General features: G+C 40.7%; 2 protein-coding genes across 6 annotated transcripts in view; one reads left to right on the top strand and one right to left on the bottom strand.

Annotated features, from left to right (window-relative positions):
* LOC138723467 (coagulation factor XIII B chain-like) overlaps positions 1-16,085 on the top strand; it is a 206,790-nt gene that overhangs the window by 89,150 nt on the left and 101,555 nt on the right. The window lies entirely within an intron of this gene.
* The window catches only part of CRB1 (crumbs cell polarity complex component 1), a 111,884-nt gene that overhangs the window by 72,393 nt on the left and 23,406 nt on the right, over positions 1-16,085 (bottom strand). For 3 of the 4 annotated variants that reach the window (XM_069862497.1, XM_069862498.1, XM_069862499.1), the window contains exon 2: positions 2,436-3,020. The exons of the other annotated variant lie outside the window; for it this stretch is intronic. In XM_069862497.1, coding sequence (XP_069718598.1) covers positions 2,436-3,020 — 585 coding nt within the window. The remainder of the gene's footprint in view (positions 1-2,435; positions 3,021-16,085) is intronic. 4 annotated transcript variants of the gene reach the window in all.

Here is a 16,085-nt window from a genome sequence, read left to right as displayed (position 1 = left end):
GGAACTGTGGTGTCTGCTGATAGTTCACACTAAAATGTTTACTGGCAGTGAAGGACTGCTTATGCTGTGTCTAGCCAGGTAATTAATGTACCTAGTTGTGGTAATAACAAGCTCTTACACTGTGCTCTGTTGGGGTGAATTAAAAGCAAGTGCAATTAGTACAATGGAGCAAAAAATCCATTTGATCAAGGTAGCCAGCAAAGCTTCAACAAACCAATTGAGGTTCATTATTTGACAGCTGCGTGACACATGTCTTGTAAATAATTTCTCACATACAGAGCATTATCATAGAAACTGCAGATTTCGTGCTAAATTTTCCAGTCTTTGGCTCTTGGTGCATTCTAACCTCTTAGATTTTTGTAAGAATTATGTGTGACATTTCTCAGCTATTTTAAGAAGTCCTGCAGCATACCAGTCATGCAAAATAGCAGTTGTAGTCCATGAAACAAGTAGCAACTGCAGCCAGTAACTCAAGCATTTGGTTAACATTACTGCCGTAGATTTACTGTGAAGTCTCTACCAACATATATAACCTTTTTAACAATCTTAGGGAAATAGGATGAGGCTGTATGACTTCCCACAGTAATTCATGGTGTCAGGCCAGGATAATAGTGGTTGGCAAGATTCCCTGACAGAGTAAATGAGGGTTTTTATTACCAGTGGGGACACCTCAGGGCTTTCATTTAGTAATCCCTCTGACTTGTGCATTTAGTGCAACACACAGCAAGGTGCAGAAAACAACAACAAAGAATGCTTCTGATAAATCATGTTATTAAGTAGCCTTTAAAAGCTGGTGTTTTACTGCTGAAGGAACAGTCCGCTAATTCTCTATAGAATTATTATGATTAGTCTCTTTGCTGCTGGAAGCAGTGTCAGAGCTGTATGTCAAAACACTGCAGCCTCTTCTGCTTTATATTTTAGACCTCTTCTCCTTCCTTGGTTCTCTCCTCATTTCTTAACTCTGCTTGTGCTGAGTGTGGAGCACTTGGTGGCATAGCTTGATTTTTGGTGAGAGCAGAGAGCGTCAGCCTGGTAAACAGCAGCATTTTATGATGAAAGAGCAGTGACTCCAGCAGAGTGAGTTTTCTTCCAGCAGTTTGTGTTGATCCTCATTTCTTTTTGATTGGACTTTACTATTTTATTATGTTTTCTCTTTCGTTGTCTCAAAGGTGTATATTCTGCTTCTTTCAAACAGAATTCCTGGGCTATGGATCCAAGCCGGGACCTCACTAACAGTGCCAGTTAAACAAATACAGTTTCCTGAATACAACAGGAGGTCTGGGCTGAGTCTGATCGTTGCAGAGTAACCATGCTGGTTGTTAATAGGTTTTTCCTTCCTCCTGCTCTTTGGCTTTCCCCTGGTTGTGTAGTTTTCTCCTTGGCTGGCCTGGGCTCAGACACCCACTGGCAGCAGCAGGGTGGCAGGAAGGTAACAAGCTTCCTTCAAATAACATTCTCTGTGCTCATGAGGGATATTAACCGAGGGCTGGCTTCCAAGAAGTGCTGTGTCAGACACGGGAAAGCTGCTCTTTACCTCTGACTTCCCCTCCTGCACAGGGACTTGGGGATGGAGCTGTAAACCACATCTCTTATTTCTTATTCATTTGAATCACTTGAAGCAATAGCTGGGTTTTCTCCCCTTTTTCTGTATGACTCTTTTTTCTTTTTTTTTTTCCTTTGCTTACCTGACTGGCAATCTACCACTAAAATGCCTCCCCTTTTCTCCTTTTTAATGATTCAGTGTGCTACCTCTTGCTCTGAATACAGCTTTGAAATTTGAAGAGAGCTGTCTCCTGCAAGGATTATATGTTCTCTGGTAGAGGAACGAGGCAAGAAAAATCACACCCGTACCTTAAAAATAAAATAGGATTAGCAAAAAATGAGCTGTTTGGGAACCTGATAACACCTTTCTTTGTATTTAACTTGCATAGTGTTTTAGTTGCAAGTGAGTCCTCTGTTTCTGGGAAGGGCAGAGAAGAGTGAGTTAATGTAAAATGTCTAGGTTTAAGAGTACAGTGTGTCATGATTAGCAAATCAAGCAATCAAGTCTAATTAAATCTAATTTTTAGCCCTGTCAAACACAGATGTTGTCTGAGGACTAAAAACGGTGTATAGTACTCTAAGAACAACCATTTTGAGTATGTTTCTTTTAAAAGAATAGTTAACCTAGCCCTGTGACATAGCTTGATGTTTGTGAAACTGGTGTGTACTTTTTGGCCAATGTGAGATTTCTTTAGTCCTTCTCTATCTTATACCAGTAGTTCAAAATGATAAGGAAAGCCATAATGCACCAACAGGTATTGGTGCTGAAGCTGAAGACGAGGTGGTAATATGGATACGACTGCCTAAGTGGGTGGGTGGTGAAGTTGAACTTGGAACATGAATTATGTTGGTTCCTCATGATGCAAAGAAAAAACTGTTGTGTTTGTGCTTACCTGTGTACCCGAGTGGACAGATGCAGTCATAGTGTCCTATCTGGTTGAGACACGTTGCTCCATTCAGGCATGGATCAGACACACATTCATTCACTTCCAGATCACAGTGCTTGCCTTGGTAGCCTGGGACGCAATAGCAGGTGTATTCATCAACCCCATCCCTGCACAGTGCTCCATTGTGGCACGGTTCGGAAATGCACTCATCAAAATCCATTTCACAGAGTGTACCTGTGTACCCTGCACTACAAAGGCAGGTGGGCCCAGCCAGGCCATTTTGGCAAGTGCCACCATGCTTGCAAGGGTTTGTGTCACAAACGCTGATGGCACTTTCACAGGTAGGTCCATTATATCCAGCAGGGCACTCACAAGTAAAGCTGAGGTTTCCTGCAGAGCTTAAACAGGTAGCGTTTTGAAGACAAGGGCTCGAGGAGCAAGGATCAGAGGTTGTATTGCAGAGTTCCTCCACACTGTCCACTGATGCATTTGTACAACGGCAAGTTTCATCTTTGTGACCAGCAATGCATGGAGAGTTCTTTTGGCAAGAATTTGACAGGCACCTGGAATCATTCCTCATGCAAAATGACTCTAAAAAGGAAGCACAAAAAATTCTGAGGACTTCCCCAGCACCAGGAATAAACAAAAGTGAAAGTACAAATCTTACCACAATTGTGCTTCAAAACCAACTGCTCCAGTTGCTGGCTGCTGAGAAGAGAACAGGGCTGGTAACTGTATGATGCATACTAGTAGACTAATAAATGTAAAATTCAATTATGAAAATATGAGTAGGTGGTTATTTCCTGTTCTTGCTTCTTCCAACAACCAGGTCCTGGACTGTCAGGATTTTTTAACATCATGCTAAAATTATAGTTGCAACAATATTGGTGGTTGTCAACAGTTATCCAGCAATATAGAATGCATTTAGATATATTTAAGACAAATCTAATTCATTTACTAGAAAAAGGAGTTGAACCACATTTTTCAATTCAATACCACTTCGTATTCATTTGTGGTTGAAGTTGTTTTATTGGAGTTCAACAAAGCTAAATGCAGTTACAGTTCAAGTAAGTGGTTCAAACTATCATGCACTTTGATTTTGACTTCCTGATTATCAATAGTAATTTGACAGCTGTACAGCATTTTCACCACAAAGTATCTCCAAAACACCTGAGGTTCAGAATAGCCCTCTGAGAGCGTATGAATCTGGAAGGACATCATGAACATCATCATCTTCAATGAGGGCGGTGAGGCACTGGCACAGGTTGCCCAGGGAAGTTGTGGCTACCCCATCCCTGGAGGTGTTCAAGACCAGGTTGGATGGGGCCTTGGGCAGCCTGATCTAGTGGGAAGTGGAATTAGATGATCTTTAAGGTCTCTTCCAACTCAAACTGTTCTATGATTCTATGAAAAAGATATAAACATATTCCTTACCCTCCAGGAACTGAGCTCTCGGTAGTGATTAAAGGACTCTTGGAGTTGCCTTGCACCTATAAAGACTGGCTGACAGTAACAACAGCTACTCTCACTTCCCAGTCAAGGACGAGCGAGCTGTTGCCAGCATTGTTCATAATCTATAACTAGGAAACACTAATAGAGTTAAAAAAATGAAAGTAATGAAGGATGGTCTTTCTAGTAAAAAAGAAGAATTTTGCCATTAAACTGTAATTTTGAAAATCATGATGGTCTCCATAACAAAATAAATGGCTATATTCAGGTAAGCACAGCATACATATGTAGGTGTATGGCTGCTGCCTTTAACTCGGTGTTAGGCGTACTAAGCAATAGTGGCAAGGTGCCAGAAACTGAGTGCCTGAGGTAGGTGTGTTGGCCTGGGCTAAATCCTCAGCAATCACAGCTTCACTGCCAACAGTATCAAGTGAGCTAGACTGAAACTTGTGTACTTCTGTGAGTGCTATAATCAGGTCTCCCACATGCAGGACAGATGTAGATGAAGAGTGCGATGGGGTTCTACTGATCACTGGATTAATCTCATAACAGTTGCTTCTGTTGTGATTTGCCATTTTTTTTTTTGTATGGGTCAGTGGGAACAGTATTAATCATCAGCACGCATCCTGCAGTGTTTGGGAATTTTGTTACTTACATAGAAACTGACTCAAGTCTGTGGCATATGGTAACACCCAAAGGGATGACTGCAAATGGGATTTTTGCTCTAGACCTCTAATTTGGTCTGAAGGTCAAGCTTTTCAATGCTGAAGGGAGGCTAGTGGAAGAAATCTTGGAGTTGCTGCAAATACTGGACTAGCAAAATGGAACAAAGGCAGGTCAAACCTCATGGACAATGATGAATGGGAAGCAGGAAGGCAAGTAGTTATTTACCAACATAAACCACCTCGAAGACAGGGCCTATATAAATACTGACCAGTGGCCTTTGTGTACTGACTTGCTCACAGTCAGCAGTATCACAGACCTTTTTCCTCTTCAACACACCGTCATGTATGTTCCAATGTCCTAGTTTACATAATTTTTGTATACTACTCATTTATTTAGGTTCTTTTTAGCTTGGATAATAAGGAGCTTACTGCAATCTGTTAGTTAAAATTAAATGAGCAAAGCTCTGTTCTTATGAACTTTTGCATCCCACGTTGCAAACTTTAAAGAGCTTTCCTTTCAGTCTGTTTACTTACTTAAAATTCATTAAAAGTGCACTTTTGAAGAAACGTTACAAATTTGAAGAAATCAACTATGATTAAGTTACAGCATTATCTAACTATTGTACTGTGCAAACTACAAGAGGTGAGGTCAATCATTCAAGTGCTTCTTAAGCAGGGACACTGTGACATGAGAATCAATTTAGTTAATTATTACCGCTTTTCCAGAGATAATTTGCATGCAACAACTCAACTTGTTGTAATGACTGTGTGTGAGAGAGACAAGCATTTGCCAGTCTGTAGTTTTGATAGCAACCTAACAGATTTGAGTGCTGGTTAAAAGGCTTCCTAGCTCTCTGAGGCAGTAATGATTGGAAAATGAGAGAAGAGGAACGAAAGGCCTAGAAGCGTGGTCTGTAGTGAGAGCAACCAATTTGTCTCCAAGGTGACACCACGATGGGAAAGACATGAAACAGAAAGCCTTTCCTGGCATTATTAAATTAGTTTCTTAATTTCAACTCCTCTGGCGTTTATAAAACAAATTTCTTACACGGAAATTGCAAACAGACAATTCAATAAATCCAGTACTCCCTAGAGGATGCTTTTGTCTGATTTGTACTACAAGTTTAGAGTGAAGAAATAAAGGTTTTTTGGTTTTATCTTCATTCTTGTGTACTCTGCCATGTTTTTTTATTATTTATGTAGTTCTCAAGGAACATAAGAGTTCTGAAGGTCTTAGCAGAGTTGTAATCACCGAGTTTTAGCTTACTTGTGATTTAAAAGCTAGGACCAAGAGTTTTTATTAGGGATGCTATACAGTAGTTCTGTAGCAGCAGCAAAACATCTCAAAAAGGTGATTATCAAAGTATATGCAATTATCACGTTGTGGTTATTAAACAGCATGCAATTCACCAGGACATTCCCATGATTTCTGGGGAGAAAAGTCAGGTTCCTAAATGACTTAAAAAAATCCTTAGATCCTGGATTGCTACTTAAAACACCAATTTCCACCTATTTGAGAGGAGTTATTTATGCTACCTCCCTTCTGACACATGGAAATTCTATTTCCCTGATGTTCTGGGGTGATGCAGAAGGATGGATATTGAGCTATTGAGAGCTATGTGAAAGTGAGAGAGGAAAAAGATCATAGCTTGTGGAAGCTGAACTCTTCTATGCTCTGCAATGTGACATGACAGAGTATGGTGATGTCTGGTGCAAATACTGGCTCAGTTTGAGCTTGTGGTTGAAGAATATTCTCTATTACATGTACAAAAAGAGGGCAGAAGTGTTTCAGAATTTTGGGGGGCTTGATTTTTGGTGAGGTTGCAGAGGGATAAGCACATGCTCTAGCTCATAGCAAAGAGGAGTTGCCTTCTTTCTTCAGCTATTAAGGTCACTTCAGTAGTAACTTGTTCTGACAGAGAGTGTTAAAACATGTGCGTAACATTAGAAAAATGGAAACAAGATGCCAATTACTTTGGATTTACACTGACTGACACTCGAGGTAATTATTAGTCTCTTCATAAATACATTAATCTAATTATGAGAGGAGTTAGTGCCAAGCATTGTACCCCGTGGTTAAATCCTTTTGATGCAGGTGAGATACTTGGCGGTACATTTCTTTGTAGTAAAGCTTGCCATCTACTGGCAAATCGTCAGTACTACCAGAAACATGTCAATGGCTGCATCTTTTAAGAGTTGGTGCAAACTGTTAAATACAAGAAATGCTGAGAAAGAGCCATTTTTTCCCTCTTGGATAAGCTGACTTAAATTCATTAAAGTGATGCTGTTAATGTATGAATAATTGAGCTCATATAACTAGTCAGCACTAAAAAAGCATGGATTTGGTCTGGTAAAGACTTCTTACTGATCAAAAATCGCTGAAGTGATCTTGGAAGTGTGTGACAATGAGCTCAGGAGGGCAAAATGAAATTATTGGGAAAGTTAATATAAACTGGGCAGGAGTTTTGAAAAGGCCAAAGCAATTTGGTATGGATGATTTTATTTCTAATAAGGAAACTAGTGTTCATCAGTTAAACCAGGTAATTCTGAAGAGCTCATTCTCATATCTTTCCTGAGAATTTGATTGGAGTTTTTGGCTTGAATCAGAGAGCTAGAGAATTTGCATGTGCTTTTCAAAATGTTCTATTATCTTAAGTCAATAAAATCAAAAGTAAATTAAAATGATAATCCCCAATTCTGAGAATCTGATTAGCAATCTTATATATTCAAAGTCCTCAAACAAAATCTAGCAAACTGTGTTCAGTTGCTTTTTTCAGAAATGTCTTTCAGCAAAGATTTATTATTTCCAGACACAACTCTCTCTACGCTTCAGTGAGATATCATAATCAGCAGCAGTATTTAAAATCAAATTTCATTCATTGCTAATCACGTTGTTATGAACTGGAGTTCACTTGACTGTGGTCATGCCTGCACTTTGCTAATCATCTCATCATGCCTGAAGGCTGCTTGTAATACACAATGCTATTCTTCAAATATGCTTTCTTCCCCTGAAGGATGATTCCAAGCTTCACAGAAGCCCTCAACGCTAACAGCTGCAGGGTCTTTTACATATGCTGCAGAGATTTTATGACCTTCTTAACAGAGCTAGTCTATTCTCAGGAAAAAAAATAATCTATGAGAGGATAGGAAACTTTTTGATAACCATATAGCCCTCAACAATGAATTTACTGTGCTTTGAGAAAGACTTTTTTTTCTCCCCACTTCTTTTTTTTCCACTTTTTTTGACATGTTTTAATTAAAAATGAGAAAGCTACACCAGCTAATGCAGGTAAAGCAGTACACAACAAAATCTGATATTTTAGTAATTCACACACTTTGGAAAGAAATGGGTAGCAAAAGACCAGTATGTTGTTATATGAGTTGAGCAATGAAACTTCAAAAATAATCCTAAGAAAACAATGATCGAATTATATTAGGGGGGAAAAAAGTTAAAAGTCGTGAGTTTTTTTCTTCAACAACCCAGAAAATGTGTTGAGTGGGGGTTTTTTGTGGTTTTTAATTTGCTAAAATACCTTATATAATTGACATTTCAGTTGAAGTCACTAGAAAAATAAAATTTCTCTGGGAGAAATGAAGAAACCACTGCTCCCCTTAGTACCATTACTTCAGTTAGTCCTCTGTTGACTCAACAACATCATATAGCATTTGTTCACAACATTATGACCAAATAAGCTCACTGAAGAAGTCATGGGACAACATGATAGCAGCAAGAGTTTAGGTAGTCCAATGTCTTGAGTTAGAAATGAGAGCCTTTAATGTTTGTGTTCATTTCTTGTTTGAAAATTGCCCCTGGGATTTTAAAACAAGTGTGCAAATCTGTGTCAGTAAAATATCAAGCTCTGTGACTTTAGTGAGATCTTGAAATAATTAACATTTAACTGGAAATATTAAAATACTGTCCAAGGCATTTGGTGCTGCACTGAAGAGTGCTTGGCTTTGGTGTAACTAGGCATATCTCAGTTTATCTGCAGTGCAAACTTCATTGCAAAGACAGCCTTAGAAAGTTGTGGGTGTGCATATATGTTCAATCTTGATGTGTCTTGAACTAGGGAAGAGATGAGCACAGATGCATAATCAACAGTGACAGAGATTGGGATTAGATGCCTTCACCATGGACTGCAAGATACTATTAATGAATCAGCATTTGGCAGACATGAAAGGAAAGGACATGAAATCATATCACTCTGGATAAAACAGAACCAGGTAAGGGTCTATCTTATCCCTCAAAACAGCTTTTCAGTTGAGATTCTCTGTGAATAGATAATTTCAGTTTTTCCACACAGTTCTGACTTCTAGACTAAAGTCTCAAAGTTCCAAATGTTGCACTAACACTATTTTACCCCTTCTCTGCCTGTCTCCCAAAACATGTCAACTGTCTTGATTATTTAGTGTAATAAGCAGCTAGTTACTGTGGTGCCATTTCTCCTTTGCAAGCTTCACCTAGGATGGAAGAGCTAGCCCCAGGACCTGACCTGCTCTATCCACAGTTGAAATTATTACTCAATCTGCTCAGTGTGAAAGCATATCTTGGGAAGGCATGAACTAACTTTTGCCAAGCAAGCAAGCGTTTGTCATTGTGCCTACAAATACTGTGATTATAAAGGGTTAATCCTGAATCTTTAACTTCAATTGTGTGTCCAAAACATCTTAACACGTTGTTATAGAAACCACTTTCAGGCTTTAAATCTTGAATCAGAATTATTACCATAGTAACCACCACTGCACACAGGCAGAAAAGAAAAAAAAGGTTGTTTCACAAATATTTCATTTCTATTAAAAAGCCTATTTTGTTTTCAGGTATATTTGTATCAGCAAAACCAAGGAAAGTAAATTAACAACTTCTTTTCTGAAGCAGTAGTATTCTGTATTGTAAGAACAGCAACTGAGTAGCATTAAAATTTTAAAATAATGTTTAGGAAACACTTTTAAGATTAACTCTTTCTATGATTCAAATTACAGAATTACTTATTAAATCAGTGTCTCCATTTCACTGGTCTCCAGACATTTCTGCAAGCTCACACTCATTTGATCCTGTCCCCCAAGAAAGAAGGACATTGCTATTTGCTGTCTTTTTCCTTCACTGTCTTTTTATCTTTGTGCCATTCCAGAGTTCCTTACCCTGTGAGCACTTCAGCAGCTGCAGTCCTTACAGCACGCCAACTGATTATACCAAACACAGCAACAATTTCACAGGCTTTCCTACAAATCAGCCATGCAGTGACTGCTTTGTTATGCTGTGGTGAGGTGTGCTAGTTCAAAGGCACTTGCTTGGTTGACACACACATACTGCTGCTTTCTGGCCAGAGCAAGAGTGTTGGAGAAAAAAAGGGTAAGGGTGCAGGTCATTAGCTTGTAAATTGTGTTGTCAAGCAGTAGACTAATAAAACAAAAATCTTGAAAATGAGGTAAATGCTTTCTTTACTACTGAAAGTAAATATTTTTTTTTTTGCTCTGACTTTATTTTGCATCATGCTCTAGTGTCTGTGCTGGGAATATGAGGGGGATCGGGCCCTGGAGCTCAACAGGGCTACTACAGATTGAATTTGGAGGAATTTTGGTTCAACTGGACATCAAGGCATACTGGAACTAGCAATGCAAATAGACTGGTTTCTAATGAGAATAAAGGAGCTTATCCACTGTTTCTTTATGTTTAGCACTACAACACTGCTGTTTAAGTTGATAGTGCATAGTGATCATCGTGCTTTTACAATGCACAGATATTGTTTGTTTAATATGCTGGACAGTGGCTGAATGGACCCAGAAAGTAGCTGTAATGCATTACAGTAAATTACGCAGACATTGATGAACTGAACTCAACTCTGCTGTGCAATCCTCAGCAATGGATACGCTCTGTCTGAATATAGCTTTCCTCTTTAACAGTTTTATGACATATCTCCACATTCTTATCTTCTAAGCCTGCAGAATAATAAAAATACAAGTGTAATGAGGTGTTCCTTCTCCCTTTAGAAGTGGTGAAATTTCATTTTAGTTGAAATCACACAGCAAAATTTATTCTTAATACTGCAGAACAGGATTTTTCTACACGGCAGGTACCTTGGATATAAATAAGTAGGTAAGAAACAATTGTGGTACCTGGTGGTGGGAACCTGAGTGCCAGCTCAAAGTTTGCCTTTCTATCAGCTCTGAAGAGGCAAAGAACATGGAAAATTTATTGTGCTCAAAACCTGAAACAATTTTATTCAGGTAATAAACTTGATTGGTGTATTTAGTTTGCATAGCAAGATTTTGGTAGCAGAGGCAGCTATAGGAGTGGCTTCTGTGGGAAGCTGCTTGAAGATTACCCTGTGTTCAACAGAGCCAGTGTCAAACAACTCCAAGGTGCTGGCTAAGGCTGAGCCCATCAGTTACAGTGGTAGCACCTCCAAGAGCACCTTTAAGAAAGGGAGGAAAGTTGCAGCACAACAGCAAGAGCAGATGGAAAGAGGAGTGAGAATATGTGAAAGAAACAACTCTACAGACACCAAGGTCACTGAAGGAGGAGAAGGAGGTGCTCCCAGCTCCTTAGCAGGCTCCCTGCAGCCTGTGCTAAAGATCATGGTGAAGCTGGCTATCCTCCTGCAGCCTGTGGAGGTTAAGAGTGGAGGAGTTATTCACTTGCAGCCTTGGGAGGACCCCACGCCAGAGCAGGTGGATGCCCAAAGGAGGCTGTGACTCTGTGGGAAGCCCATGCTGGAGCAGGCTCCTGGCGGGGCCTGTGGTCCCATGGAGAAAGAGGAGCCTACACTGGAGCAAGATTGCTGTTAGGACTTGTGATCCCATGAGGGACCCATGCGGGAGCAGTTCATGAAGAACCGTAGCCCGTGGGAGAGACTCCATACTGGAGCAGGGCAAGAGTGTGATGAAACCTCCTCCAGATGGAGCAGCAGGAACAACGTGTGATGAGCTGACTGCAATCCCCCATTCTCCGCCCCCTTGTGCTACTGTGGGAGGAAAAGGCAGAAGTTTTAAAGATTTAATTTTATTTCTTATTACCATACTCTGATTTGATTAGTAATAAATTAAATTAATTTTTCCTCCAGTCGAGTTTGTTTTGCGCATGATGGTAATTGATGAATGATCTCTCACTGCCCTTATCTTGACCCAAGAGACTTTTATTTTTTTTCTCTCCCCTGTCCAGCTGAGGAGGGGAAGTGATAGAGGGTTTGGTGGTCACCTGGTGTCTAGCCAGGGTCAGCCTACCACAATTGCCTATAGGAAAAATTTGATGGTTCTGCAGGTTAAACATCCTTGTCCCAAGGATTCAATCAATACCTTTGCTGCCTGGGCTGCTCTTAAGGCTTCATTAAAGCTGGGAACATCCTCAGCGTATAAATCAGGATATAGAGCTGTGTGTGTAAAGATCTCTCCTGTGTTATGAAAGGTTTTGCAGAAAGAGAGAAATAAAGAGAGAAAACCTAACTGGTTTAGGTAAGGGTGTGAATTATATCTTACTTTAAATTGTTATCCTGTATTGCTTGCCCTTACTGAGGTTTCTCAGCATGCCCTGATGAGTTTATTTGAATGGGTGGATTTATAATGCTTTTGTGAAAGGTGTTGCTCCTGCTCTGCTCCCAAGAGGTACAAAGATGGCAGCATTAAGCATTTTAAATTTAATGGAAGCATAATCCAACATTCCCAAACCTGATATCAGAATCCAGTGAAGGGTGCAAGTGGTGATGAGAAAATGGAAATGAAAACAGTGCTCACAGTTGGAAAGATACCACCTGTATTCACAGCTACGCTAAGCAAGAATGCTAAAACATACACCTTGGAAGCAGATGCAAGGCAAAATAATGAGGGAAATCTTGCCAAAGTCGACAAGGGTTGCAGAAAGACCAAAGCATGGTCTCACTTCTCTGCATCAATGGGGGAATTTTCAGAAGCACAGAGGGAGTAACACAGCATAAAACTGTCAGTTTGTGAGTTTGGGTGAAATCCAGTTGCTCCTGGTTCTGTCTGAATTCCAAACAGTGGAAAATGGGGAGCAAAGGAGCTGTTGCATCTTGAGGAGGCCAGATCTCACCTTGAGAGACACAAGGTCTCACAGCTTCTCTGGAGTCTGGAAAGAGTTTATGGCACTTTGCCTTTGTGTAAGACAGAAGCTCCTGGCTCCCATTGAGCAGCTGGCTCCCACTGAATTCAGCCTCAGCAAGAAATTGGGGGCCGGCTGAGCTGGGAGACGCTGCCCCTTAGACCAGGTGCTGCTGATTTGCAGTGCTGAGATTTCATTTGGGCCAGAATATGCAAGCAGCCATGCTGACACTCTGCTCGACTACAAACATGGGGAAGAAAACACTGCCAATTGCTGCTAAATCTTTCATCTACAGAGCTTGAAGTAGAGAGGCTAAAAATTGAGTACAGAATTGACTTCAGGTCCAAATTCTGTGCCCACGTGTTGTTTGCTTTCAAAAGCCATTAGAAGGCATACTCTTCAGTCTCCTTTATCCGTGGTTCTGCCCTCTACTTCATTACCTCTGTTCGTTTCTTAATATGAAAACAGCATACAGCAGTGATTCTGATATACAGTAGCACATAAAGGTGCTGTGATTTTAAAACATAGCTTCAATTGTCTGTAGCACTTCCCCAAATGTGATTTCTTTCTGTGAGTCAAAGTTGGATAGGCTTAAAGCCCTGACTGTTAGAAATGCATCGTACCAACCTGTAACAAGGGGCAAGAATTTATCTTCTGGCAAAGGATATTTTCACCTCCACTTTGCAAGTCACAAACTTCAGAAAATTAGATTTCCCCCTCTGTTAGTAATACTTAAATTGTGGCTTCAAGAAAATATGCTCATTGACCAAATATACTACTCTAGTAAAAATGGGGAAGAATGTTATTGTCAGGTGTATCACACAGGCATATCTTCATCAGAAAATGATGTTTTTTAACACACTAGAATGGAGCAAAACCACATAAGGCTTTTTATAGATCTGTTCCTTTCCCCAGCCGGCTTACTGTGCTCTGCTTTATCCTCTGATAGTATTCCAAATTGGTAGTGATGACATAGAGAACAGAAAGCCCCAAGCCATTAAGAGAGACTTCAGGGATCTAGGGAGAATGATGGAGGGCTCTGGGGCTCAAATAGTATTTAGCTCCATTCCAATGCTAAATACAGAGGAGCAAGAAGTCAAAAAGAAGAAATTGATTAGTGCCTGGCTCCAAGCCTGGGGTGAGGAGAGGGGCTCCATTTTCTTTGATCATGGGGTGGCCCACGCACCCCCAGGCTTTCTTACTAGGGATGGGACACGCACATCTCCTAGGGGGACTAAAGCCCTTGCTAAAAATATAGCCAGGCTCATTAACCGAGCTCTAAACTAGACGTGAAAGGGGAGGGGGATGTGACCAGGCTAGATGGGAGTGAGCCTGGAAGTGGGTCACCAGTGCCTCGGAGATGGTGTGCTGGTGAGGACCACGAGTACATCACCACAGAGCAAGTGGGGCACTTACACCTGGGGAAGGTAAGGAAGAAACTGGCACTCTGGCGAAACTGGCACTCTAATGACCAGCCAATTGGGAATAAACTCTATTCCCTTTATGAGGGCTGAAGGTTCACCAGCCCTGCTGCAGTGCATTTACACCAAATGGGTGGATGAGGTGCTGAGGGGCATGGTTTAATATTTGATAGGAATGGTTGGACTCGATGATCCGGTGAGTCTTTTCCAACCTGGTGATTCTATGATTCTATGAAAGAAATGTTTTAAAATTTCTAGTGCAAAGCTGTGTACTGATGTGTGCCGATGTTGAGATTGCCTCCAGTAGGTTCTAAGTAATGTAGGTAAGAACTAAATGTTGCTGAAGCTAGCAAAATGCATCAGAACAGCAAGATCAGCTCCAGCTTTAGACTAGCACCACACTGATATCCATGGCCGCTGGAGTGCACACTGTGCCTCCAGGCTTGTGGAATGTATAGTCCTTTTCTCACACAATTTCAGTTACGTAATATGTAACGGTTCTCTCATAACAAAATTACAATGATGCTTCTTTCTCCCCTGGCTTTAAAAAAGTAACCGGCCCTGGAGCAAATCAGCATTACCTTGCCCCAAATGCAGTGTGATTTAAATGCCACAAGAATCAGAAGAAACCTTCAGTGTAGCTACAATGCACAGTGAATATGGAGAAGCAAAGTCATTCTTTTTCAGCGTGAACTTTGTAGAGGAGTTCACATTCCATCCATTTCTGTTATTTACTAAATTCTTTCAATAGAAGTCATCTACAATTAGCTCTGCATGAGCTAATTACAATTGGGATTTAGAGACTACTTGGGGAAAGTCACAGCTCCTGTATTTTGGCACAATTTCCCCCTGTTAGGCTCTAGCCTAACTGGTGCAACTAGAGTTTCCATCTGCTGTCCTGCTGAGCTCCTGCGCTGCAGGCAGCTGCTAACAGGGTGAAGGTCATAACATTAAGATTGGTGAAGAACAACGATGTGATGATGATCCGCACAAGTTGCCCTCACTGACTTCATACAGTTAAAAATCAGTTACAAGCCCAATAGAAGGTAGCATGAACTTCTGCAGAGGACTAGTCTTTTGAATGATAGTTTTATGTAAAAGTGAAGCTCCGCCATGGCTCTGACGCATCTGTGATAGCTTTCCTGACCTGAAAACAGGCTGTATTGTAGCATCCTAATAATCTGCCTTGTAACAGAGGAAGAATTAATTAATTTCATGGGTTTGCAACAATTTATGTTCAGACTAAGCTCAGAAGCTTAATTTCAAGAACAGGTTTCCTAATTTCAAGAACAGTTTGCTGATTAATGGCAAATGGCAAAACTCTGTGTCCACCCCCAACATTCTGTATAATCTGCAGAAATGTTGTTCCACCGTCACCTTTCCCTAAGAGCCACCACCTTCTTCTGGTCTGTACTGCAATCCTAGAGAGGCTGACCAAACCCTTGCTTGATGACACCACAGAATTTGACTGCATCTGATAGCATTGCAGTGTAATCAGATGAAAGAATGGAAGTTAAATAAAAGCCAAGAGAATAGCACCCGCAGGCCACATTGTCTTCTCTGTCATGTGAAAACTTGGACTGAACTGAGTCTGATGGACAATGGAAACTATCTCTATGAGAGGTATTAACAAATTTTTGGAGACTGCCAGGAGAATCAGAATTCTTACTCTACTGGTATCTACAAAGCAAGTCCTCAGTTTGACATTTACCATTCAGTTCAGATAAGGAACTGGCTTTATCATATGGTTATTTATGCAGCTCATTTGGCTGCCTTTCACTTTGCAGCAGAACAATGACTAGTCTGTGTAGTGGTGATCACAGCACAGTGCTCTGAGCTTGTGACACTGCCAGGCCAGACAAGGCTAGTAGACCTTCTGCTCTCATCAGTGTTGGCATATTTTTATGTCATTGCACTTGTCTGGCTGACTCAGTCCCTTGATGTCTCTATCACAGAGTTCAAGGCTGTATGCATCACCCTAGTCCAGATGCTCTACCAAGGGGACAATTTTCCTTCCTCTTCCTCTACATAATAATAACAGGAAAGAAAAAAAAAATCCCCTGAGCTG

Source organism: Phaenicophaeus curvirostris, chromosome 8 (genome assembly GCF_032191515.1).
Source record: "Phaenicophaeus curvirostris isolate KB17595 chromosome 8, BPBGC_Pcur_1.0, whole genome shotgun sequence".
Classification (NCBI taxonomy): Eukaryota; Metazoa; Chordata; class Aves; order Cuculiformes; family Cuculidae; genus Phaenicophaeus; species Phaenicophaeus curvirostris.
This window is presented reverse-complemented; position numbering and strand designations above follow the sequence as displayed.